A 27,708-nucleotide genomic window follows, 5' to 3' on the forward strand; every position below is an offset into this window, starting at 1 on the left:
ACATCCTTTGTTCACATTGTCACTGAAATCCCGTGTATTTTACATTTACTGCCCATCTCAAAGGGACATTCAAGTGCTCAGTAGCTACATGCGGCCAGAAATTACCATATCAAATGGACAGCCGAGATGGAGAAGAAAATCCCAAATCCTTAACCATTAAGGCCCTCGTAAGCTGGGCCCTCCCTCACCTCCCAATGGAGGTCCCTGGAAGCCTCAACAAGGTCCTTTCGGTCTCAGGGGCTCTGGGTTTGTCTTTCCGTTTGCCTACAAGGCTTTTCCCCCCAGATCCCAGCCTGGCTAATTCCTCATCACGTCGTCTGCCTGAGCGGCCTTCCCTGACCAGCGCAGTCACCTTACTACTTCACTTTGTTACCTGGCCTTACTTCTTTAGCTGAAATTACATGTTTTTGTTCACTGTCTCGCCTCCCACAAGAATGAAATCTCCTGAGAGCAGCGGTCTTACTTTGCCCTGGTCACACCTGTAATACAGGCACCATCTGCCGAGGTTATGAATGAATGAAGAGCAATTTACAAACACCGGCGCCCGGCCGCTGGGAGACTATAGTAGAGGCCCAGACAGGCAGGTCGGCTGCTCAAGCTCACACAGCGAAGTGGGAGCGGCCGGGGCCTGGCCGGAGCTCCCGGACCCGAAGCCAAGGCTCGGCGCCGCCCTCCCCGCCGTCCCGCTGACTCACCTCCTCCTTCAGGTAGTCAAACTTTATCCGCTCAGGCTGCCGGGCCGCCCAGTTCTTCTGTTTCCTCTTCAAATCCCGATCGAATATGTTTAGGGATCTGGGCGAGGCGCTGCCCAGGGAAGAGACGCCGGAGGCCACCTTCCTGAAGCCGACGTTCTTCGCGGGGACCCCTGCCGCCGGAGGTCGCCGCCACCGGGTCGGGAACCTGGTCAGCCGCAGCATCTCCAGCGGCAACGCCGTTTGCAGGCGCATTTATCGTGCGCATGCGCCGCAGCTTCAGCGAGGACTCTGGGGAACTTCGCCGAGGGAAAGCGGATGAAGTTTGGCCCAGTTCGCGTACCATTACGGCTGCGCGTCACGCTGAGGATTGTGGGAGTTGGGGGCCTACGTGTGGCTCGGAGAAGTCTCGGAATTGGTGAGTGGGGTTAGGTTCCAGAAAAAGGGCTTGTCGAGGGGGCAGAATCAGTCTCTGAAAGGGTCTCCATCGGATTCGTGAGGACCGCGCTCTTCCTCCTTGCCTTTCCGACTTCTTTCTTCAGGCTTCCTTGCTCTTCCTCCGCGTCCTGTTGAGGGCCCTCTTCCCGCTTCCGGCTCTCTGAGGTTTGGGAGTTGGGAAGGAGACCCTAGTTCCGGGGTCACCCTGGTGTTTCCCGCGTTAGAGGGTGGGTAGAAGGGGAGGGTGGGCTACAGAGATGAGGGCGGGCGTCGGAGATGAGGTTAGGTCGCCTTCCCCTCTCCGAATATCAGGAGTGTATCAAGTGCTTTCGTTCTAAACACTTATACACATTAGCTGTAATAGTTGAATGAAATGGTACCTACCCTACTCCATAAGGCTGTTCAGAGCGTTAAATGTTTAATTGTATAAGTGCATCATAGTCAAGCCTTGCTTTTGAAACAAAGCACTATTACCATGTATTTATTAACTAGAGTGAGACTTCACCAGATTCATGAAGGGTGGTAGTATATAAAGGGGGAACTTTGAGCTAAACCTGAATTGATTTTGGTCTGTTTAGTTAGGAGACTAGCCACATAGAAGTAAATGCTGTTCCGGGTAGAATAAAGTAAGGATTAACGGAGAGAATGGGACCAGAACGTGAAGAAACAAATAAGACCAACTGAGACTTCGGAATTTTTAAATTACATTAGTTTTTTACTTGTAACACATACAAGTATACAAGTAGAAATATAGTATATCTAAGTGAGGGCAGTTGGCTAGTAATCATTTGCCCCCCGCCATAAAGACCTGGAATTCTGCTTGGTTTTGCCTTAAATTTATTTCTCCATATGATCTGTACTCAAAAGAAGATATTCTGATAGTTTTTTATTTTCTGCATGTGACTCAAAATGAATTTGGGAAAGGAAATTAGACATGTTACTTTTATTTTACTTACATTTACCTTAGAATACAGTATTGTGAATTAATATTCCCAAAGCATCTTATTTAATTATATTAGTAACCTTTCATTATTGTTTTATTTTTTAGTGTCTGGTTTCTTCAAGCATTTGCCCAGTCAGACATTTAAAAATGGCATCCAAACAAGAAATAATGAGTGACCAGCGGTTTAGGCGGGTTGCAAAGGACCCGAGATTTTGGGAAATGCCAGAAAAGGATCGAAAAATCAAAATTGACAAGAGATTTCGAGCAATGTTTCATGACAAAAAGTTCAAATTGAATTATGCTGTGGATAAAAGAGGACGCCCCATCAACCATAGCACTACAGAGGACTTGAAGCGTTTTTACGACCTTTCAGATTCTGATTCGGATCTCTCTGATGAAGATAATAAAACTTTGAACCAAAAGAAACTGAAGAAGAAAAAACCCCAGACTAAAAACGAAAAAGAATCAAAAAATCTTGTTGAGGAGAAAAAGAAAGAAGCCAAGAAAATTAATCAAAAGGATTCTGGAAATAAGAATGATTTAGATAACTCCGAGAGAATTCAGAAAATGAAAACCTCGTGCAAATCTAAGAAGATAGAGTCAACAAGTCCCAAGAGCGATAGCAAAGAATTTATACAAAAAAGTACAAAAGGGAAAAAAACCGTTGTTCAACATAATACAGACTTGTTTCCCAAAGGAAAATTAAGAACAGTAGACTCAGGCACCTCTGAAATTGCACAGTCTCCCAAAGTCAAGTATTCTGAGACAGGAAGAGAAATGCAATCAGGTTGGTTGGAAAGAACTAAAGATTCTTTGGTATTACATTACTTATTTTTACACTAGTCTTTTAAAAAAGGAAATATATCTAATGAGTATTTTCATAGTATCATAAAAGTGGTCAAATGCTTATTTGGAAGTATAAAGCTATGAAAGAAAAAATACCATATGATAATGAATTTTTGATTTGATGCTATAATGGCTAGAAGAGAGAGAAAAATTTAGGTCTTGAGGCTAAACAGTGATTTTGATTTGTGGTGGGCACTAGTGACAGCTAGGTTCTCCAGCCAGATAAAATGTTATATGGTCTCATCACAGGATAAAAAGAGGTGTGTCTGAAGAAGGTAAGTAGAGTTGGGTGCTCATTCCTTCCTTCATTCATTCAACTACTTTTTAGTAACTAATATGTGGCAGATAGAACACTGAGTAAGACATGGTTCCGCCATCTCAGGGCTACTGTTAGTGTATATGATGCCTGTGCAGATTAGAAAAAGATGCGCCCTTCTGGACACACAGCACTTCCAGAACTCACAGTTTGGTGAGGACAGCACCTTTGAGGGAGGCACAGGTTCTTTTCCCCTGAACAGACACAGTACTCCTGCAGGGTGTGTGGATTGGTGATTGGAGTTTGGCCTTGATTTCAGCCCTTCTTGACCCTTTGCAGATCACCTTTTGCAAATAACAACCTGCTAAACTCTGTGCAGTGTCACTGGTCTAAAGCAGTACTGTCCAATAGAAATATATAATTTTGAATTTTCTAGTGGACACTTTAAAAAGTAAGAAGAAACAGGTGAAATTAATTTTATTAATATATTTTATTTAACCTAATATATCAAAAATTATTTCAATATGTAATCAACATAAAAAATGTAATGGGATATTTTATATTCTATTTTCATACTAATATCAAGTTGGATGAGCCATCTTTCAGGTGCTCAATTGCCACCTGTGGCTGCTGGCTACCATATTGGACAGTGCAGATCTAAAGCAGAAGAAATTAATCAGAACCATAATACAAAATAGAGTAATTTAAAGTGCTGTAGAAGAGCAGGGCTCTGAGAATTTGGAGGAGGAGGTCACTCAAGATATGGTAATCAGTAAAATTCATAGGTGAAGTGCTATTTTGGTTGGGGTTTGGAAGAATTAAATTTGGGATCCAGAGTATTCTACACGGAAAGAACTTTTTGAGCAGAGATACAGTTGAGCTTGCTCAGAAGAGATCAGTATTCCCATTTGATTAGATAATAAGGTGTCTGAAGGGGTGAGCGAATAATAAAGCTAGAAATGGTTGTTTGAAGCTAAGTAAGAAACATCTGACTCTAGTTCATGTTTACAAATTTTCTAAGCTTATTAAAAAGTTGCGTCACCTCTGGCAGCAGGAAATTTTGAGTATTGGTATTGCTGATGGTTGATGTTGTAACTGAAAATTGGTGATGTTCAGATAAGCCAGACAAAGGCTGGCTGTGGTTACAGGACCCAAGGAAGGTAAGCATCAAGAAGAGGCAGAGAGAGGTCTTGACAGGCCATAATCACACTGGGAAGGTAGGAAGTATCAGGCAGTGGACAGAATTCTAAAGAGCAGAGACTAGGGGTCAGGGGTGAGATTTATAGTGGAACCACACAGCAAACTGAGGTATAGGGACAAGGGATGCAAGTCTGGTTACTGAAAGTGGAGGATAAGATCAGGCTGGGAACAGCAGCAAGGTTGGCTTGATGCTGAGTTTGTGAGCGAAGTTAGTCCAGTATCCTTCAAATTTCACTAGATTTAGGGCATTAGATTAATATAACATATCCATATAATCCTTGGGGTTGATTTTACAGAATCTTTTGACATATCTTTTTTAATTTAATTTTCTCAGTAACCATGAGAAATTAGGATATATTCTTTAGGAAACAAGTGATCTATGTGAGGATACACAGAGCTGGGCCAGTAACTCAGGTCTTTGACTCTTTCTACCCCACCATGTTGTTTGCTGTAATTTACATTGGTTCCACAGTCTAGAAAAAGCATTATCTGTAAGTAGAGATCATGTGACTCCACCAGCACCATCTTTTTTTCTTTATTCATTCATGACTTATCATTCCAGCAAGTACTGTGTACAAGGGGCTTTTTAAGTGCTATGAGGTAAAGATGATGTAGGGAGTTGCAGTTTAATATTACGTATCATTTTAAAATGTTGATGCCCGGCACTTGCACTCCTAGAATTTATTTTAAGTAAACAATTGGGCATGTGTTTAAAGAATTAAAGTTTTTTAAACGGTAACATAAATCATTATGGGGTTGATTAAATAAGTTATGACATATACAGATATGTTCATGACATACGAAGTTTTAAAAATAGATTACATGGGAATTCCCTGGTGGTCCCATGGTTAAGACTTTACACTTTCACTGCTGAGGACCCGGGTTCCATCCCTGGTCAGGGAACTAAGATCCTGAAAGCCACGCGGTGCGACCAAAAAAAACCCAAAAACATAGGTTACAAAATAGAATAAATGGTATGACTAGCTACTTAAATTAGTGGGCATATCATAGAAAACAAATTTAGGGAGTTATGTACCAAAATAACCACTTAGTTATCTCTGAATGAAAAATTACTAGTCATCTTTATTTTCTTTGCTAAACCATATTTTCTTAATTTTTTACAGTGAGCATTCATTACTTTTATAATCAGAGGGAAAATGATAAAGCATTTTTTTAAAGTAGCTGAATAATAGTAGTGTTTATAGTCACTACTGGAGCAGTACCATCTAGGAATAGAGGCAGTTACTTATTTTTCTATTCCCTCATTATTTAGAATAAGGCTTTGTACAAGGTAGGGTCTGAGCAAATGTTTAGTGAATGAATAAATATTCTGAATGTAATTGATATTGTCAAAAATATTAAAATACTAGATCTCTTTCAGTCTCCCATGTATCAATTTATTATACAACCCCAAATGTGATATGTGTACCATTGTCATGTGAGAAGATGTCATATGTCAGGTGATACTCAAACATTTTTTATATTAATACGTAGTTCAACATCTTAGGCAAAAAAATGTAACCACCATATCACGTTTGTGGCTTCAGGGATATTGTTTAGAACAAGCTAATATTTTTAATTTAAAAAAATTCAGCTTCATGAAAAATATCAGTGACAGGCAAAAATCATGAAAATTGTATAGTAATAACTGATGTTTGAGAAATATTGCAATACTGGATAGAGCTGTGTCCCCAAGGTGTTATTTTAAGCAGGTTGCTTAAAAGTGAGTTCTAATGCTTATCTAATAGTAACTTTCTGTCACTATCCATGGTGGTGTTTTTCTGATCCCATTTATAGAACTTATGATAATGCCTTTTTTTGGCTTTTTCACATCTACTAGTTAGTTATCTTTTATTACTCCCCCTCTTGTGGTACTAAAATAAAGCTCAGTTCCTATTTTCCTCCTAACAAAACCCCTTTTCACTTGGTCTCAGGTCAGGCATCTTTTTGAAGCCTTCCTTATTATAAATACCTCTCTGCCGGCAAATTTAGGTGTTTCTCTCTGTGGTGCTTTAGAACATAATTTCATAAATCAGTAAATGATTTCTTTTGTTTATGAGCTCATGAAGAGCATGGGATCATGTTATACATCATCTCCCTTTTTGGTCCCCCCAGCTCAATTCTTTGTACATAGTACTCAATATTTGGTCAGTGAATGACTATTATAAGATTATAGGACCACTTATAGGCTCTATCCACTTAGAACCTGTGAATCAGAAACATAAGCTCCAACTTAAAGATGAATAAGATATATAAGATATAGCTATACTCACACAGATATGCACAGAATAGATAGAAGCATATGATTGTTTTAGAAATAGGAAATCAGTCCTTTCTGTGTATAATGAGGGCCAAAAAAACCCAGTTTAAGGTGAAACCAGTCTTTCACTCATATATTGCTAACCATAAGCCAGTTGCAAACTTTAAGATATAGCAGAAAAGTTACTATTTTGCTCTCTTCATAACTGATCTTATCCACATCACAACGTTTGTTATTATATACAAGAATCAGTCAAAGACTTTATTTCCAGCTCAGACTTCTCTGAGCTGTAGACTCATACAGCCGATGGCCTTCTCTATATCTCCTCTTAGATGGCTCAGAGGCACTTCCAGTTCAACATATCCAAAACCAAATTCATGATATACCTCCACCAAACAAACTTGTTCTCTTCTATCATTACCTCTTTTTCTGTCTGTCCATCTAACTAGCTAGCTCCTTCTGCAAGTCAAGAAGCTAGGACTCATCTTTGACACTGCCCAGATTCCCCATATCAAGCCCCTGTCACTGATTACTGTTGGTCTTACCTCCTGACTCTGAAAGTCAAGAGCGACTCACTACTCTACATCTCTACTGCCACCAACTTAGTGCTACCTTCATTTCTCACCAGGAATACTGTACTAACCTTTTAATTCTTTTTCACATCTACTCTTAACTCCCTCAAGTTTTCTACACCGTTGCTGAGGTGATCTCAATATGCAAATCTGATGATGTCCCTCCTTCTGAAAATAGCAGTGGCTTCTATATGTTTTTATGATAAAGTCCAAAGCTACATGGCACCTACCTAACTCTTCAGTTTCATTTTCTACTTGACTTCTGTACAAGAAGACTTCTGGCTATCTGTAATCCAGACATGCTTGCCAGCTTTTTTCTATTAGTGGATCTTTACATACGCTTTTCTTGCTATTTGGAACATTTCCTTCATCTATTAGTCTGACCCTGACTACTTAATTCCTCTTCATCCTTCTAGTAGCAACTCGTTTATCACTTACTTAGGGACCCCTATTTTGTGCTCTCATAGCATCTTGTAACATTTCTTCTTGGCACTTACCCTAGTTGTAATTTCATTTTTTTTATGTGCATTGATTTGATGGATTTTATTTGATCAATAACTGTCCATCTATCCTCTTCACCTGACTGGAAGCTTATTGAGGGCATTGATTGTTTCTCTTTTGCCAATGGTAGTATGTTGAGTACCTAGCACAGAGAAGACACTCCATAAATATTGAATGAGTATATGAATCTACTTGTGTGATCTGGGTATATATTAAGATTTCTATTAAATAACTTGGTTAGGCAGGAATTTTGCCAAGTTTATATTTTCCTTTAGTCTGTTTCATAGAAATTATATTTTCACTGGATTTGAGGTCAAAATAACTTGGATTTAATTTAATTCAGTGTTTACGTTTTCTTAATTTCTCCCACCTTTGACCTTTTTGCAGTGGTTCCATTCATAATGGCAAGAGACAGTGATGGTCATGAAAACTCAGCAAGTGGTAAAATGTTTGACAAAGAAGCTCTGGAGGAAGATTCAGAAAGTGCTAGTGAAATAGGAGGTGATGAAGAATCTGAAGATGAATTTACAGGCATTTGTAGAGCTGTTGCTGCTGATCTTCATGATGATGATGATGATGATGATGATGATGATGGAGGGAATGAAAATGATGAGGAGGATGAAGATGAGGATAGTGAGGATGATGATGAAAGTGACAGTGGCCCCGATCTTGCGAGGGGCAAAGGAAATATAGAAAGTAGTTCTGAAGATGAAGAAGATATGGCATATTTACTTCCAGAGGAATCTGGTTTTGAGCATGCTTGGAGAGAATTAGATAAAGATGCTCCTCGGGCTGATGAGGTGACCTTTTGAATAAATAAGATTATTTGTCAACAGTACAGTAGAAGTAGCTGTTATAGATGGTAGGATTGATGTCATTAAATTAACAAGGAAAAGCTTTATTGGTAAATAATACTCTTGATGATGATTCTGATTAAAACTTCTTGATACAGAATATACCTATATAAAGTACATGTCTGTCCAAGCAGATAGGGATGAACTTCTATATAAATAATTAAAAGTCACATGAAATTTTTAGAAAATTCTTGTTTTAACTAGGAGTTTATATTTCAATTCCTACTGCACCTATTAGAAATGCTGTAGATTAATATACTCAGCTTTCCTACTTATGGGTGGCAGAATAGCTTAACAAACTTGGTGGTTAAAGAATCAGCTTGTCATGTTCTGATTCAAGAACTAAGAACCAAGTAAGAGAAAGTGCTTTTCTGTTGACAGTTTTACTTTTGTGTGACTCATCTGAAGTTTTCTTTTACATATTGAAACCACTTAAATACTATATTAATGATTTCAGGATTTGGGGAGAAGAAGGCATTATATTTTTACTATCTTAATTTTGCAAGCATCGGGAATGATATAGATTATATCATATTTAATTTTTCTCATTTCTTAGATTACGCATCGATTAGCAGTTTGCAACATGGACTGGGATAGATTGAAGGCAAAAGATTTGCTGGCTTTGTTCAATTCATTTAAACCTAAAGGAGGTGTTATATTTTCTGTAAAGGTGAGAATTGATTTTATTTTGAAGTAAATATTTCTAAGCATTCTAAGTTAAATCTCTTTTTTTAAAGTCATAGTTTTCCTTCTAAGGAAAATAATCTGGAAGTTGTCCAATACAGTTAAGGCACAAAACTGATATAATAGGTATGAAAGTAAGAAAGGAAGAGGTAAAATTATTGCTCGGTTATATGATTGTGTTTAATTAAAAAAAACAAAGAAATCAACTGAAAAGCTGTTATAATAAAGCTCAGTAAAGGGACAAGGTATAAGATAAATATTTTTAAAAATGCTTCATTACTAGAATTAGCAAGAAGAAAAATTAGCAGCAGAAACATATAAAAGCCTTAGAAATTACCTTAAACAATATGACCTACATGAAGTAAGCTGTTACACTTGATAAATAATACTTGAAAAACTTAAATTTTGAGATACCATATTTCTTGAGAGCCCGTGTAGGTATTAAGACTCTAGGCTTTGTAGTATGACAGACCTATATTCAAATCTTGATTCTGATACATGCTGTATGATCTTGTGCATTTTATTGATTAATTTCTCAAATGTCTTTTCTCCTCTAAGTAGATATAACAGTAGTATTTCTTAAGGTAGTGGTAAGGATTAAATGAAAAGAAGATCATGCTAAGTATTTAGTACAGAGCCTGAAACAGCTCTAAATTACTACTGTTCAGTTTAAATATTTAAGATGTCAGTTCTGCAGTTTTAGTATAGTTTCAATCAAAATCTCAGTTCAAATGAAAGTTAAGAAAAAGGTTACCATTAATCATCTAAAAGAATAAACAAGTGAGAATGACTCACAAGTTTTTGAGGAATCATACCAGTATAAAAGGATTCACCCTACCAGTTACAATATCTCAACATTTTATAATGCTACAGAATTTAATAGCTTTGGGTAAAAGTACAGGGACAACTTGATGCAATAGGTAGATAGAAGAGTTTGTATGATAATTTAGAACAAAATAAACTTCTTGAGTACATGGTATTGGAACAAACGGACAAGTCCTTGTGTTGGAGAACTTAGTGCAGGCCCTTGTAATAGCCCCAAATGATAGCCAGATGAAATGAAGAAAAAAATTTTAAAACTACTGGCAGAATAAAATAGAATGGTATTTTTGTTAAATCTTGTGTTTTAGGAGATGGGTAGTAGGAATCTCTGGACTTACAAAGAGGAAAAAAAGTACAAAAGAATCAACAGATGTAAGCATATATACTAAAAATTTCTGCATTGAAAGCTATTTTATGCAACTTAGATTAGTAAGAAAAACTTGTATCCCCTAGTGGATAAATTAGATATTTCAAACAACTCAAAAAAGTGTACATTAGTTAATAGATGAATATTAAGCCCAGTTGTATCAAAACAATGCAGATTAATACCATTATATTTCTTGAATCTCAAAAGTGGCCAAGATAATACCAAATCTAGGCGAGTGTGACTCCTTCTTATACCAAGACTATATATAACCTGTGTGATAAGATTGTCATCAGTTCTTTTTTATTTAAAGAATTTCTTTAAAAGAAAGCATTGGATAAACAATATGATTTTAGGGATAAGTTAGGTGTTACAAAATTATGTTTCTTCATTGTTTTATATATTTCTTTAATCATTTTAATATATCATTTAAATTATTTAATCCAATCATTTTTCACACGTGTGTGTGTGTGTGTGTGTGTGTGTGTGTGTGTGTGTGTGTGTTATGTATCATTCCTTGAACTTAGAATCTTGTTTCACTTTTCTTAATTTTTCCCTTAGAGCCCAGAATGTATGGAGGAGATATTCTATTTTTGTTCCCAAGCCCACATCTGTTAATCCCTAGCCAAAATGACTATTTTTAAGATTATTCCTGAGGATGCTTTAGCTTCCTATAGTGGGTTTGGAAGTGAAGCATTCTTGCTGTTTTCATTGAGTCCGGTTGTTTAGAGTTCCTGACCTTGACAGGTCTGTATATTATAAAAAAAAGGGAAATATAAATTACATTAATCTTACTTTTTTGTGTTTAGATATATGCTTCAGAATTTGGAAAGGAGAGGATGAAGGAAGAGCAAGTTCAAGGACCAGTAGAGTTATTAAGCATTCCTGAAGATGCCCCTGAAAAGGACTGGTATTAAAACACTCTAGAAAATAAAACTAAACCTCATGAGTTTGTGTCACTAGTTCAGAATTCTGGTCACTTTAATAGTTGGGACTAAAGTTTACACTTGTGCCATTCATGGTTAAAACAGTTTTCAAAGCAGGTTAATGTCTGTCAGAAGTGGCACACTATTCCAGTAACATTTTTTTGTATTCGTATTTCTATATTCATGAAAATTATTATTGCAGTTTTAAAAACATGTCATGACTAAACTGATTTAGAGGTCTCAGCCTCATTGCCCTGAATCAGTAAGTTTTGCTTTTTTTCTGAGATGTTGCTTTTTATGTAAATGGAATTGAAACTATTTGCCTTCAAATTATGTAATTTCTCTTATTTAAGGATTAAATAGAAAAATACAAGAATAGTAGAAAAAGTTCTTAATCATTGTAATGTAGTATAGAAAAAAGTTTAAGGTAGTTTTTAATCCACTAGGTGGAGCTATATGTGCACTTAATAAAAATTGGTGGCAAAAGAGAGCAGATGAAGACCCTCAAAGAATATGCTGTAGTTAAGTAAGTTGAATTTATACCACGTAGACTTGACAACACCTGAATAAAGTTTTACAAGATCAGTAATTTCTTTATAATAAAAGCTAATGCTTTCCTAGAATATTTTATAATACAGTGATCCTCTCTAGTGGTTTTACTTGAGAAGGCTGTATGTGATAGCAAAACAAACAAAAAAATAGCTATTCTAAGAATTAAAATCACAGGTAAGCACATGTAGTTCTTGCTTTCCTTTTCTAGATATCAAATTCCAGTCAAAGTCCCTGGTCTGTACCTTGTCAAATTAATAAATTGGGCTTAGGTATTTAATGTTCATGAAGGCAAAATCATAAAGGAAGGTTGGATTGGAATAAAAACCAGTTTGTAATTTTTTTTCTTGGAACAATTACATTTATTTTTTAAAGGGAGAGAGTATTTGTGTTCCTGTTTAAGTAAGCCTAATGAGTTTTTCCCCTTTTAGGACCTGTAGAGAAAAACTGAGAGATTATCAATTCAAACGACTGAAGTACTATTATGCGGTAGTAGACTGTGATTCTCTTGAAACAGCCGCTAAAATTTATGAGGATTGTGATGGCCTGGAATTCGAAAGTAGTTGCTCGTTCATAGATCTCAGGTAATCTAGTGTGTGTTGTACCAATTTAATCTTGTAGCACAACATGATTATAAGAATTGAAATATTAGAACTGGTAGTGCTCTCTGTCCTTTCACGTTCTAAGAGGAATTTTTGCTTTTGGTGAACTTTCTTGTACAACATCACTCTTAAGAAAGAAAACTGGAATGAGAAAATGCTAAAGTATTAGGTATGAGTCACCTCACATTTATGTCCTTTCAGATATGTCAAATATGTTTTTAGGATGATGGGTTTTATGTAGCTATTTCTTTGCAGCTCTCTTTTAGAACTAGGAACCAGGGTGAAGTAACTTTTTAAAAAGCATTGAGGTGGAGGCAAAGGAATTTACTTGTAATAAACTAGTATCTCTTGATCTGTGCCATCCAATACAGTAGTCAGTAGTCATATCTGGCTTATTTACATTTATTTAATTAAAAATTTAAAACTTAAACTCATTTGCTTAGTCACACTAGGCACATTTCAAGTACTTAATGACCACATGTTGGACAGAACAAATACAGAACTTTACCATCATCACAGAAAGTTCTGTTGGGCAATGCTGCTCAGTGAATGGTGTTGCTGGCTTTATCTTCAGACTTGGGCATTATTTCCACCACGTACTCAGGCTTCACTGACCCAAGCTGAAAAACCTTAGGTGTTTGGGAATGTCTGTTCTAAGGAAACCGGGAAGCCGAACTACTGTACCATTTTATCATTAGCCTAGTTCTTTGAACCCAGTGAACCATTTTACTGTGACATTTTCAATAGAAATCACTTGTTTGTATCCAGGTTTGTTAGCGGCTTTGTTCTCAAAATGAAATATTTTATGGAAAAAAAATGCATCAATTGATAATCACTGTGACTTTCACACTTCAAAAGCATTGCAACTTGTAGAAGAATACAAGTAAAATTTTTTTTTTTTTTTTGCCGTATGTGGGCCTATCACTGTTGTGGCCTCTCCCGTTGTGGAGCACGGGCTCCGGACGCGCAGACTCAGTGGCCATGGCTCACGGGTCCAGCCGCTCTGCGGCATGTGGAATCCTCCCGGACCGGGGCACAAACCCGTGTCCCCTGCATTGGCAGGGGGACTCTCAACCATTGCACCACCAGGGAAGCCCACAAGTAAAATTTTTTGTATTGATAATTTAGGGTAAGAGTTTAGCATGCTTAAGTATATAGCAAGAAGGGCATATCTCATCAAATAAGACATTTCCTTCTCTTTTCTGTTAACAGTTTCAAAAGGAGGTACTTGTTTTGGATATATAAATAGTAGTTACCAAACATTTGTTAGAATGTCAAACTCTGCGTATCATGAGTTCATGTTCTCATGTTCTTTTCAGGATCATTTTATTCTTTCTGTTTCCTTTTTGGGACATTTTTATGCAGTATTAGAATAAACTCTGGCAGTACCTAGAAAATAAGATCAATGACCATGGAAAAACTTATATTCCCTGTTTTATTTTGTCATATATAATTTTATAAAAGAAAATTGAATTTTCTGCTGCCATCCTGTTATCTAGGGCAGGGGTTCCCAATCCCTGGGCTGCAGGCTGGTACTGGTCCACAGCCTGTTAGGAGCCAGGCTGCACAGTAGGAGGTGAGCGGCAGGCGAGCAAGCGAAACTTCATCTGCTGCTCCCCATTGCTCCCTATCGCTCGCGTTACTGCCCTAAGCCTAACACCCCACCCTCACCCCCCGTCCGTGGAAAAATTGTCTTCCACGAAACCGGTCCCTGGTGCCAAAAATGTTGGGGACCACTGATGTAGACCTAATGAACCTTAATTATTCATTCCTCCCCTCAAAAATCATTTTTGATGCAATATACAGCAGGTGCTTTTTCATGTGTGGAAATAAAATCTCCTATATAAATGACAAAACTTAAATATAATAACCATGAATCATTTCTTTTTGCTTTTTTCCTCACACTCCTTAGCCTGATGCCTAAGAATTGTCAAACAATTACAGTGACTGATTTACATTTAACAGCTATTTATTTGTGAAAAAAATTATAAAATTGTTAAGATTTTTTTAGTCTTGAAGAATCAACCTTAAGCTTTTCCTTATTTTCAGTGACACCTCATATGTATGATACTTTATATTCAGAGCACTTACCCATTAATAATTGTATTTGATCTTCAGAATATCATATAGCAAGCCAATGACTGAGCTATCAGGAATCTAGGTCTTTTTAAAACATGAGGGACCCATGTGTGTTTACACCTGACTCATATTAACTGACTCCTAACGCAGGGTTTCTGCCTACACAGACTTCACTCAAATTTGGTGGAATTACAGATTTATAGCTTAGGAATTTCAGAAATTTTGTGCCAAGGTTATTTCTAACATTGTTTGCTTCATCTACATGTGTGTTCTGTAGAATCTCTTATATGGTGTGTATGTATACACTATACCTAATTAGAAGAGAATCTAAACTCTGGTTGTTTATCACTGCAGCATATGTTTAAATAAATTTATTTTTTTCTTTGTTTCTTAGGTTTATACCAGATGATATTACTTTTGATGATGAGCCCAAGGATGTAGCCTCAGAAGTGGATTTAACAGCATATAAGCCAAGATATTTCACATCTGCTGCAATGGGAACATCAACGGTATTTCTCAACTTTAGAAAATATATAGCTGGACTCAATTTTTTTAAGAAAAGAGTTATTTACTTACAGCATCTTTAGAAATGGAAAGGATTCAAAATTTTAAAGCATAAGTACAAATAGAAATCAAACACAGGTGTATTTGCATTTTTATCTCCCACATGTGTTGGAACCTATTTTCAAATTTTTGTTATGCCTTTAAGCCTGAGTCAATTACCTGCAAATGTTCTTTTTTCTCTTCTATCTTTCCCATAGAGTGTTACTTAACTAGATTCTTTAATAAGTAATATGTTAGTTATTAATATCCTAGGGAGTAGGGGTAAGGAGGTAACAGATTACTTCAAATCACAGTTAAAACCAGTGGAAATTTAAAAATAGAAACACATTTTTTCTGCAGATATGATCCAAAATTCTAAAAACAATTGAAGTAGAATAATTCAGGACTACTAGATGTCACATTAATGCTTAATAATGAACAGCCAAAAGATTTTTATTGAATTAGTTTGTTACTTAGCTGCCTAGTTTCTCTGCTCTTCTACTCCATATACCTTCTATCCACAGCTGGACTCTGCAGCAGCCATACAGGCTTCTCATTGCCTTTTTTGTAACAAGCCACTGTGCTCTTCTGAGGATAGGCTGGTGTCAGAAAGAGAGCTGCTGTATCTGTCACCTGCAGCCTGTGGGTACTGTGTGGCCTTAATTAGTTACTGAGTACAGGGAAACCCCACCAGTATGCAATAAGTGAAGTCTAAAAGATTCAGTCACATAAAATGTAGGATCATGTTATTTTCAAGACTGAAAAATGGGCAAGCCTATCCAGCCAGCCAGTCTGGAGTTCCTATGGTCTGGCTGTATCATCCACATCTGTTCCAGTTCCATCAGTGGTTTTGTGGTTATCAGCTCAGTCTTAATTATCGGAATAAGAGTAATTCTGAATGGTGACTAGCTGGAATTTCTCTGACAATGGCAACTGTTTTAAGGATTGGATCTCTTGGTGCCCATTTTGTTGTCCTGAACTGGAAAGATTAGCCTGAGGGGGAAAAACAGCAAGGATGTGGGACCTGCCCTGTGATGAAGATTAAACCTCTAACTGGACTCTGAGAATGGGGGCTACATAGAAGACAGGAGCCAATCACAAGACCGATGATGTTATAGATGAATTCCTGTGTTGTGGGGGTTTACTGTACTTCCAACAAATAGATGCCTTTTTCATCAGTGGCTCTTAATCTCTTTTGGAAAATGGACCACACTGAGGTTGTGTTGAAAGCTTTATCAGCAAATTTCAGACAGTTTGTAGACCTCCTGAAATGCCTAGAACTCCAGGTGAAAAACATGTCTTGACTCATTCATAATAATGTTACTTTTTTCACTAGTGCATTTTCTTGTTTCTTTTCACCACAATCAATCCATACACTGATGAATTTTTACTCCAAATAATAGAGTACCTTGCATATAGTAAAGAGTTAGGAGGATGAAGGCACAGGTTAATTGAAATGGTTCCCTTTCCACAGGTAGAAAACTTTTCATTAAGCATGTTATTTATTATTTGTTTTAGCACGTCTTAACTTTTTTAGTTTACTGTTAAACATACAAATTAACGATAAATATTCTTTAACAAGTTTGGGTTGCTGACATTTCCATTTTTATTTTATTTGTTGTTTTTTTTCTTATTCATTGGTGAAAGGTGGAGATCACTTGGGATGAGACAGATCATGAAAGAATTACAACACTCAACAGGAAGTTTAAAAAGGAAGAGCTTTTGGACATGGATTTTCAAGCCTACTTAGCTTCCTCTAGTGAAGACGAAGAAGAGATAGAAGAGGAGCTACAAGGTACTGTTCATCTTTTGGTGTTCTACATTTGTAAGCATTTGGATACCTAAACTAGACTTACTAATGGAAATAAGTTTGACAGTAGCTTAAAAGGGAATATCAAACTAATCTTCAAACTGTCTGTGAAGTAAGCTCACATACACAGTATTATATACACCTTTAGATAGTAATTGAAATTTTTTGTTTAAAGGTATTTTCTTAGCCTGAATTTCTTTAACCAAAAACTCTTTGAAACCCTGACCTCACAAAAAAGTCTGGGCTTTTAGACTAGTCATGATTGTTGTAGTAATGCAATCACTTAAACTAGTGAAATGCTTTATTACCCCCCCTTTTTAAACTAAGAACTTCTTTTGGATTATTTTTTACATTCCATTTTTCTGCTCAATTAGTTTACAAAGTAGACTCTTTCTGTCCATTTAGTGATTATCCTAGAAATCATGACTTGTGTCCTTATTAAAGTTTAATGCTAATTAATATTTTTATCCTCCTAGAGAATACAAGGAATCTTAAAACAACTTTCATGCTATTCTGTATATTGTAATTCTTAAGTCCCATAGGACATTAATATTACTCTTTTGTTTAAATTTACCCACATTTTCCATACTACTTTTGCTCCTTATTCTTTTCTAAATCTCATACTTCTGTCTGGGATCATTTTCCTTCTGCCCTAAGTATATCTTTGATAATTTCCAGTAGTATCTACTGGTGTCAAGCTCTTGAATTTTAGTTTACTCTAAAAATTTCCTTTTTTGCCTTATTTGTGAAGATATCTTCACTGGTAAAAAAATTCTAGGTGGACAGTCCTCCTGTCTCCACATTGAGGATAATATCCTGCTGGCTTCTGGCTTCATTGTTGTTTTTGAGAAGTCAGCCGTCGGTCTACTTTTTTCAGTCTTTTGAAGGTTGCCTGGATTTTATTCATTGACTGCTTTTAAAGTTTTCTCTTCCTTTTTGTTTTTCTGCAGTTTTAATATGAACTAAGAATAGATTTTTTTAATTTATTGTGCTTGGGGTTGGTTGGGTTTCTTGCATTTGTGGCGTGGTATCTTTCAATCAGTTTTGGAATATTCTCAGCCATTATCTGTTCAGGTGTTTCTTCTCCCCTCTCCTCTGGGACTCCAATTAAATATATGTTAGATTGTTTCACTGTAACTTCCATGTTGTTTCTCTCCTGTATTTTTTATCTATTGTATTTCTGTGTTGCTTTCTGAATATTTTTTCTTAGCTATCTTCCAGTCCACTAATTCTCTTTTCAGCAGTGTTGAATCTGCTGATGGACTGTTCATTGAGTTAATTTTGATTATTATATTTTTTTACTTGTAAAAGTCCAGTTTGACTATTTTTCAGGTCAGCAATATCAACTTTTTAACGTTTTTTACTCATTGCAGTTATTTTCAGTGCCTTCTTTTATTTCTGTAAACAGAGGAAACATGTTTTTGTAGTGTATGTCTGATAATTTCAGTATTTATTTCAAATCTTTTGGAGTTGATTTCTGTTACTTTACAAGATACTTCTCCTGTTCACTTGTATGCCTGGTTAACTTTTTGTGCCGGTTTGATATTTGTGGTGAGAGTGTCTCATCAGAGAGGACTTTCATTTACTCTGGTCATTCTGGAACCACATCACTCCAAATTTTAAGACTTGAGGTTCCCTGGACCTAGTGGGCAATGCAGGTCTGTGTGAGAGCTAGTTTACTTCTGGTTGACCCTTGCCCTGGAGTATATCCTTTTGGGTCCCTACTGTGGGACCCAAATGTGGGGGTACTAGCTGTTTCTTTAACTTTTGTCTTCTTAGCCTGTCAGGCTGCCAGAACTATAGGTTAGTCTCACAGCTGTTTCTTTGGTAGATCAGTACATGCACTCAGGGCAAATAGGTCTTGAACACTGGGGTCATCTCTCTGATCACCATCTTCTTGATTTTGACTTGGTAATTCTTCACTAATTTGTCAGTTCTTTGAAGTTTTCTTTTTTTCTTTTTTAAATCCCTCTGAATCTTTTAAAAAGATTTTTTTAAACACTTCATCCAGCTTGATGTCCTCAGTAAAATGGTTGGTCTGAAGTGTACCTAGCTTCCCATTAATGGAAGCAGAAGTTCTCAGATTGTCTATATCTTTATCTAAAAATTTTTTTGACGATTAAAATGATCGATGGTGTATTTTTAAATTATATATGTTGTTTGCTTAAAATAGCTCATTTTTTAAAAATAGGGCCAAAAAACCCCTTTTCCCTTATATTGGATCTGGCTCTGTTTGGAAATTTGGTTGCTTGATTGTAATTTCTTATTAGTTTTTGGTTGATACTCTCTCCCAGATATCTTCACACTTTCATTTTTGTTTATTAGATGAATTCTCAACCATGCACAATTATGAGTAAGATAGAATTATGTGCTGACAGCAAATGAACCATAAAAGTTAAACATAAGGTATTTTAAATTAGCAGGAGTGAATATTTTTACTTTTATTTATAGCCTGACATTTTTCATACCTGTCCTTTTGGGTTTTCTTTTGCATATATATTGTTTTTATAATTTACAATTTTGTAAATGTGAAATTAAATAAATCCTAAAATGCTTCTTTAGTATTATCATAGGACCATTAAACCTTAACTTTCTTAAGATCCTATGATTTTAGCCTATTGAAGATATTGCTTCACTGATCTAAGTTTTTCATAAAGTATTAGTCTTGAACTCTGTTTACGCATTGAATGGAGAATCATGTTTAATCATTCCAGTTTCTTTGTTCAGAAATCTCATATTAATAAAACCACATAATTTCTTAGGTATCTAATAATCTTTGAAAAAGTATATGATTTGCAGTGGTAGTTATATGGACACAAAAGCCTTCATATTTAAGGCCTTGATGGCTGTTGCTTGTTAATTTCTTTGGCATTCCAAACAGTTGAGTGACCATGTTATTTTTAGTGTATACAGTACAGCTGAGTCTTTCTCAAATAGCCTTTACATTTTTTACCCCCATAGATACACTAATTTATCTACATTTTCTTTTATTTATATACTATATGGTCATTTAACACTTTTCTGAAAATTCTGGATAGTTTTTCTTTAGTAGCAGCTCTAAGATAAAGGAAAAAATATCATTCTGTGTATTCTTAAGAGGATTGAATACAAGTTTTTCAAATAGGTTTTCTTTGTTTGCTTTGGGAGAACTTAACTAGATTTTGAAATGACATTATTGAATACATTAGGGCAGTAAATATTATGGGAAGATAACCATTAATTTGTCAATATATTCTTGTTAAGGTCTTGGGCTTTGCTGATTCAATTCCTGACTTCACCGCATAGTGAAGTTACTTAGGTTAGGTTTTCTTAGCCCTCAAGCCTTTTCTTTCCAAAGGTATGAAATGAGGATCATAATAGTACCTGCTCATAGTTGGAAAAATTGAGATAATGTATGTAAAGTCTTAGCATACTACCTCATGTCATATGTCTTTACTTCTAAAACTTTAAGGATTAATGGCTTTTTGTTTGAAATATACTAATTTTTTTTAAAGCATGCATTTTTATTTTTCTTCAGTATTTTAATTGATTGCAAAGTCATTTTAATCTATAGTTTAGTACCTCTGATAGATACATTTAGTATATTTGAATGCCTTAGAGTTACTATATGTTCCTGTTGTAGTTTATAAGAGATTATACCAGGGTTTCTTACATTTACAGTTAATTTTTTTCTCCTTTTATATTATTAAGGCTTTCACAAAGTTTTGTCCTTGAATTGGGAAAAAGCAGACTTCCATGAGTTAACCCACATTTTAGAGATTCAGAAAGTAAAATTTTAGTACTGGAAAAAAATCAATTTAAAGTAGGCCATCAGAGACTTACCACTAAAATTTCAACCTGGAAGGAGCTTGCTTCTAATTATATTTTCAGAAGTAAGCATTTAATAGAAAGAAATACATTGCCATTTTGTTAATGTGTTCCTGATGTTTTATCCATTGAATTACGGGATACATGACAGAATTCCATCCAACATTATTATTGTGGCACAAAGCACAAACAGGAAATAAATGAATTTCAGCTGTTTGAGTGAAAATGTAAAAGTGTGATAGGATGGAAAGAATGTCGTGGACTATTTTTTATTCATTTAGAGAAAAAAACTATAAAAACATTTACTTAACCAATTTTTTTCACATCACCTTTTTGAAAATGTAAGGACAGTCTGTTAACGTTGATGTTTCACAGCTGAATGCTTAATAATGTCAGACATATTTAGTGACCAGTTAGCCGTAGCTCATAGAAGGGAGGGTCTTCTGTATGCTACTTCTAAATTTTCCTATACTGGGGACATTTAGTCAATTCAGTAAGTATGTTTTGCATTAAAACCCAGGTTCTTAATTTATGTTTTTGACTTGGAGAATTACAGTGGAAATATAGAGCAAACAAACTTTTCACGTATTAGTTTTCTTTCGTATTTTTTGCCCATGAATTTTATACTGTTCCGTTGTATTATAATTATTTTTATGAAATTAGGAAATGTAAACGTGAATATTTTCCACATGAGGAAATTAATTGCACAAACTTCTAATTTATTCATTTTTATTCTTAATGTATTAATGAGATCCTGAGAGTAAGCATGCTTGCTCACTATCAAATGGAAAGGACTCATTATTCTTTGTTTTGGATCACAGGCAACTTCCTTTATCTGTATCATCAGCATGAATGGCTAAATCCATTTATCAGATGCATCTCAACACTATTCAGGCTCCTTTTATTGACCATACATTTTAAAGCCACACTGTTGGATGGTGGGAGACATAAAGAGGAAAAAAGTGCCATCCCTGCTATCTTGCTTGCAGGGCGGAAAAGTCTAAGGATGTTACATGACTACAGGATTATTTTGAAATATGAATTTTAGTAAAAAGAGATTCCCAAGTGTAATATTGTGACCATGCTAACTTATATTGCAACTGATTTTTATCATAAACAAGACCTAAGTCATTTAACTCATTTTGTATTAAGAAATTTAAGTCTGATTTTGATATTCTATTGTTATAGTGTATCTGACATTGTTTAGAAGGGTGCTGCAGTGACTGAGATTAAACACTGAAGTTAGAAGTAAATTATTTCTGTGTATTAAATGAAATTGATTTTTTTGTTAGGTGATGATGGAGTCAGTGTAGAAGAAGGTGGGAAAACAAAAAGAAGCCAGAAGGATGATGAAGAACAAATTGCTAAATATAGGCAGCTCTTGCAAGTTATTCAAGAAAAAGAAAAGAAAGGCAAAGAAAATGATATGGAAATGGAAATTAAGTGGGTTCCAGGTAAGAATTAGATACTAACTAAATGTTCACTTGTTTTCCTTCGTTTGGGGATGTTGCATATAAAAGAAATGAAGATCAACTCTTTGGAAACATAAACTTTAAAAAAATCACATTTTCAAGGAGTGTTTTGGTGAGGAAGATAACATGATATCTGCATGCATGATTTAATTCACTTTAGCACCAGCGTTTTCTACTCCTGTGGCTTATTCTTTGTCCTTTTAATTTACTAACTACAAATTATCCATTTATAAAAGTAGACCTTTCCTAGGTTTGATTCCAGTATTCCCAGGTTATAGAAATTTGAATCCAGGCACCATGTATTCTAAAGTCATTAAACTTTTTTTCAAAATATGTTATTAATAAGTGGACTTTTCTCCAGTAACTGCTACTAGACTTTAATTAGTGAGGTTTCACTAACACAAAATATGTAATACATAGTTTTCCATCTCAGTTGTGCAATGTTTGAGTATTTTTGAACAAAGAAGTATAGCATCGTAAGTGGTTTTTATAACTGCCTTGAAGAGTTCAATAACCCAATACTAGTACAATAACATTAAAACCATGTCAAAGCTAAACAAAGAAAAAGCTAGGATAAAGGAGGGTTGTTTTCTAGCATATGCATTTTTTCTTAACCATCCTGGGCAAATCAGCATGTACCTTTGCAAATAATGTGGGGTTTTTTTTGCAAATTACTGCTTTTTACATATATGTATATCTTTTAAAGGTAGGTATAATTTTTGACAAGGATTCAATTCTTTTAGCCTCAATTCGTCTCTAGATGAAAAAATACTACTTATAGCACCATTGCATTAACTGTTTTATATTCAGTTACTTCTGTTTCTTACACTAGTATGTTTTTGCACTGAGAGTAAAATATCTGTTAGGTTGTTTTTATTTGAGGGGGCGGAAACTAGGATATTTTGATATTTGAGGATTGATTGACTCTTGCAGTAAATTTATTAGGATATACACATATCTTCTGCCTATTTCTATAGGAACATGGTGCTATGTTATAACCCATTTGTTTTAAATGTTTGGCTTTTGCAGGAAGTGGTGGTAAGAAAAAATGAAGTTTAGTAGTGTTATCCTATGAACAGTGGTTGAGAGAACTCAATTAATTTAGCTTGGAGAGGAAAAGTCTAAAAAGTGACTTAATAGTAATTTTCAAGTACTTGGAGACTGAGTATGTAAACAGAGACTTAATCTCACATACTACCTCAGAAGTCAGTGCTTTTACCAGTGGATAAAAGTTGAAGGAAAGTAGATTTCAGTGTAAGTTAAAGAGGAATTCTCTATATCATTAGGATTGTTCATCAGAAGAGCACAGAGGCTGCTTTAAGGAGTTGAGTGTCCTTTGTCAGTAAGTCTCACAATAAGGCAATACAACCATACCACTCAGAGATGTGTGAAGAAATTTTTTTATATGAGGTCCTTGGATTTATGATTCCAAGAAATGTTGAATTTTGTCTTTTAGTCAAGTATGTTGTAATTGTAGCTTAATTCTAATCTTAGAATGAGCTTATTGAATGAAGATATTTTAAATGAACATATTTTAAATTGAGGTATTCAGGTGACTATTTGAGAAAGAAGATTTAAAATAAAGTTGATTGCAGAGTTTTATATTAAATATTTTAGAGCTATATTGAGTGGGCCAGATCTAACCTTTGTCTTTATTAGTACAGTTATGTAGTGCAAATACCAAAAAGTGATACATAGGAAGATTTAAGCAGTACAGTTTTCCTAGGATAAACCTCACTTAGTCATGGTTCATTGTACTTTTTTTATATTCCTGGACTCAGTTTAGTAATGTTTCATAAAAGATTTTTGAACCTGTGTTAATGAGGAATATTTGTCTATAGTTTTCGTTTCTTGAAATGTCCTTAATTAGCTTTTGGTATCAGGGTTATGCTGATCTCATGTGATGAATTAGTAACTGTTCCCTTTTATATTTAGCAGTACATTTTTATCTTGACTTTGCTATTTGTGGATGTGATATTAATGTCATATAAAATATTTTGAAAATGTAAAATGAAAAATTAGCATCTGTAATTCCATTACCCTTATTCAGCCACTGAGTGATTAGGTAGATTGTGGTTTAATTTATCATTTTTCTGTTGTTGAATATTTAGTCATGTTTCTGATCTTTCATTACAATAGGCCCATGGCATTGAAAAGAAATTTGATCTAAGGCTGTTACCATTCCCAAACCCACAAATATCAGTACTTCCTTAGATCTCTTCACTTTTATCACCAGCCAAGTAATAGGCTTGCTATTTTAGGGCCTTTTACTTATAAAAACAATTTTTTAACAAAGATGCTTATTCCCACCCACCCACCCCATTTTAGAAACGTCTGTGCATGTGAGAACTTGTAGAGACCACAAGGAGAAGCTAATGCTGGCAGTCAGGCTCACTCATCAGTTAGTAACATGACTTCCTCACTCACATAGCCGCTTTACATATGCTATGGATCAACCTGTGGTTCTCTCACAAGCTGTTAACACTACCAGTGTCCAAGCCTCAAATTTAAAATCTCAGATGCCAAACATCTAGAATGTTATAAATAATCTATAGCTTTTTCCATATTTTAAATTATTTTCGTAGGCTAGCTTCCCAGAAATGGAATTACTAGGAAAGGACACGGACACTTTTTGTGTCTTGAGATTACTGCCAAATTGCTTTCCAAAAGGGTTGTACCGGTTTTTAATGCCTTCAGCAATGATGAAAGTGCCAGTTTCATGGAATTATCATCAACATTCGCTATGTAATTTTTACTCTTAGATGAATGAAGGAAAGTTGATATTTTGCTATATAATGCATTTTTTAAAGTCTTTAACCATAGTATTTTTGAAGGCCCCGTATGGGGTATTATTACCCTGTGAATCTTTGGTATGGACGTGCACACAAGTGCGTGCATACGTTTTCTTTGTGTATGCAAATGTAAAGGGTCTTTTACATACTAGACATGTTAAGTGAGAAAAATGAACTACTCTTTCAGGATCTCAGTTTACTTATTTGGAAAGTGGGACTAATAATACCTTTCTTGCTTAATTTGAGATATTATAGAGTACTTTGTAAGCTACACAGTACTATTCATGTCATACGTGTATTTTGTTGAATTTGTGTCTTAAGAAATGTATGTTCCCAGTAACAATTACCCTGAACCGCAGGACTTTTTTGATGTTATACTTCAGAAAACCACAGAGGGTCAGTATGAGATTATAGTATATCATGCATCAGTTTTTCTGTGGCTTGAATTTCCAAAATATTAAACTGCAGAAAAATAAGTACTCTTAATAATCACTAACAGTTGCTGCACTTGGCGTGGCTTGAAAGAAATTTTAGTTTAGACTGTTTAAACTTCCTATCTTTTCACGTTGGGTTATACAGTGTAGTAACATTAGGAGTTTAATTCTTCGAGGGTAAGTGTTAAGGGAGGCAGATAACAGGTACATGGGTGTAACAACTGGAGTGAACTACTCTTTCTCTTGATGTTTTAGTTTCTCATGGAGGTGTGATAATACAGCGTTATTAATTGAGATTATAAATGATTAAAAATGTTGAATTTTAAGATTTTTAAGGAACGTTGTAATTCATTGTTTTGATGTGGAGTAACATTGCCCATCTCAATGTGTTGCTAATAAGGTATCCTGCCTGACTCATTTTGATGAGTAGAGAAAGTAACACATGTAATTAGCATATTGAGACTTTATCGATGAATGCGCTTCATTAGGGAATTTGTAATATACATATAAATAAAGCATAATGAGTTTTATCTCATATATTAAATAACCTCCCCTAATAATTTATGTGATAATAATTTTTTGTTGTAGATACTGCAAGCCGTGTATTTTAATCTTTGAAATTTCATCCAGCATATGAACAGATAATGACATGTTTCTTTGTCTATAATCTTAAAGGAAATTAGATATGATAAAAGTCCTCTTTTTCTTAGTTATCTGCTGATTAATAGACACAGGTGAAAAGGATGTCTGGTCTTTTTTCTACTCATCATCCTGCAGTGCCTGAACTTTCCTTCAAATATTGAGCATATGCCAAGAACCATTCTAGACACCATGTGAGCAAAACATACAAATCCTTGACCTCATAAAGCTTATATTTCTGGTTAAGGGGAGACAGATAAGTCTTTAGTAAGAAAGATATTTGAGCAGAGACTAAAGGAAGTGGAGGTCGGGGGTGAGCCATGCAGAGGAGATTGTGCGAGCAGAGGGGTTAGCAAGTGAGTGGCCTTGAAGCTGTGGCTTATCTAGTGTGTTTGAGGAGCAGCACAGAGAACAGTGTGACCACAGTGAGTGAGTGAAGGAGAGAATAATGGATGATGTCAGAGAGTTAATGGGGCCAGATCATGAGGGTCTTGCAGACCATTTTAAGGGCTTGAACATCTCTGAGTGAGATGAGAAACCATTGGAGTATTTAAGCTGAGGAGCAATAAGATCTGACTTGGTATTTTTCCAGTTTTATTGACATATAATTGACATATGTTACTGTATACGATTAAGGTGTACAGCATAATAGTTTGACTTACATATATTGTAAAATGATTACTGCCATAAGTTTAGTTAGCATCCATCATCCCATAGATACAATAAAAAGAGGAGCTGACTTATTTTTAACAGGACCAATCTGGCTGCTCTACTTGAGAGTAGATTAAAGTGGCAGGGAGGGACAGAATTGGGGAGATCAGTCAAGAGGCTATCGTAATAATCCTGAGATAATAAAGATTGTGGGTTGGACAGGTTTTCAGGGGAACTTCAAAAATTCTCTTCGTCACATGTAAGGTGCCTATTATATATTGAAATAGACATGCCAAGGAGATAGTTGGATATCCAGTTTAAAGTTCAGGGAAGAGGTCAAGACCGAGATATAAATTTGAGAATCTTCATTGTACAGATCTCTGTAAGTAAAGAACACCAACGGAGTGATTGTAGGTAGAAAAGAAAAGAGGTTCAAAAATTGATCACTTGGAGTACTCCAGCATTTAGAGGTTGAGGAGAGTTGAGCAGGGACCATCCAGAGGCAGCTGGGAAGAAGCTACCTGAAGCAAAGGAGGAAATTCAGGGTTGTGGGGTATCCAGGTGCCCAAGTGAAGAATGCATTTCAGTGAGAAGATGGGTCAGTAAAATACAGACTAAGAAAAACCATGGGATTTAGCAATGTAGAGACCATTGAAGAGTTTTGGTAGAATGGGGAGGATGAGCTTAATGGGGTTAGGAGAGAATGAGGAGTGTGGAATTGGAGACAGTTAGGAGAGACAACTCCTTTTTCTAAAATATTTGACGATTAGGAAGTTGCAGGCATCATCACACTTCATCCTTAAAAAAATACTTCGACATGTAACTTCCAAACACAAAGACATTCTTCTACATAAGCATGACACTATTACCACACTAAGGGAATTTAATATCGTTAAAATAGTAGTCAAATTTCTCACTCATTCCAGTAATATTCTTTACAGTGTTTTTTCCTAATCCAGGACTAGTCATTTT

General features: G+C 35.5%; 2 protein-coding genes across 14 annotated transcripts in view; one reads left to right on the forward strand and one right to left on the reverse strand.

Moving 5' to 3' along the window:
• Window positions 1–1,200, reverse strand: part of NDUFAF5 (NADH:ubiquinone oxidoreductase complex assembly factor 5) — a 36,425-nt gene extending 35,225 nt beyond the window's left edge. For 4 of the 13 annotated variants that reach the window (XR_009558916.2, XR_004042824.3, XM_060284303.2 and 1 more), the window contains exon 1: window positions 696–1,193. Coding sequence is in view for 6 of the 13 variants with exons in the window: in XM_060284303.2 (XP_060140286.1) it covers window positions 696–947 (252 nt within the window). In the remaining 7 variants the exon portion in view is untranslated. Of the gene's footprint in view, window positions 1–695 lie in introns of all 13 variants that reach the window. The other 9 variants (XR_009558919.2, XM_030872541.3, XM_030872543.3 and 6 more) reach the window with 6 other exon arrangements.
• The window catches only part of ESF1 (ESF1 nucleolar pre-rRNA processing protein homolog), a 58,384-nt gene continuing 31,697 nt past the window's right edge, over window positions 1,022–27,708 (forward strand). Inside the window, exons 1-9 of the mRNA XM_030872539.3 lie at window positions 1,022–1,110; window positions 2,179–2,860; window positions 8,096–8,508; window positions 9,119–9,232; window positions 11,242–11,342; window positions 12,339–12,491; window positions 14,983–15,097; window positions 16,779–16,926; window positions 22,041–22,202. Coding sequence (XP_030728399.2) covers window positions 2,221–2,860; window positions 8,096–8,508; window positions 9,119–9,232; window positions 11,242–11,342; window positions 12,339–12,491; window positions 14,983–15,097; window positions 16,779–16,926; window positions 22,041–22,202 — 1,846 coding nt within the window. The 5' untranslated portion in view covers window positions 1,022–1,110; window positions 2,179–2,220. The remainder of the gene's footprint in view (window positions 1,111–2,178; window positions 2,861–8,095; window positions 8,509–9,118; window positions 9,233–11,241; window positions 11,343–12,338; window positions 12,492–14,982; window positions 15,098–16,778; window positions 16,927–22,040; window positions 22,203–27,708) is intronic.

The sequence above is a fragment of the Globicephala melas genome, chromosome 15 (assembly GCF_963455315.2).
Source record: "Globicephala melas chromosome 15, mGloMel1.2, whole genome shotgun sequence".
In the NCBI taxonomy this organism is placed as follows: domain Eukaryota; kingdom Metazoa; phylum Chordata; class Mammalia; order Artiodactyla; family Delphinidae; genus Globicephala; species Globicephala melas.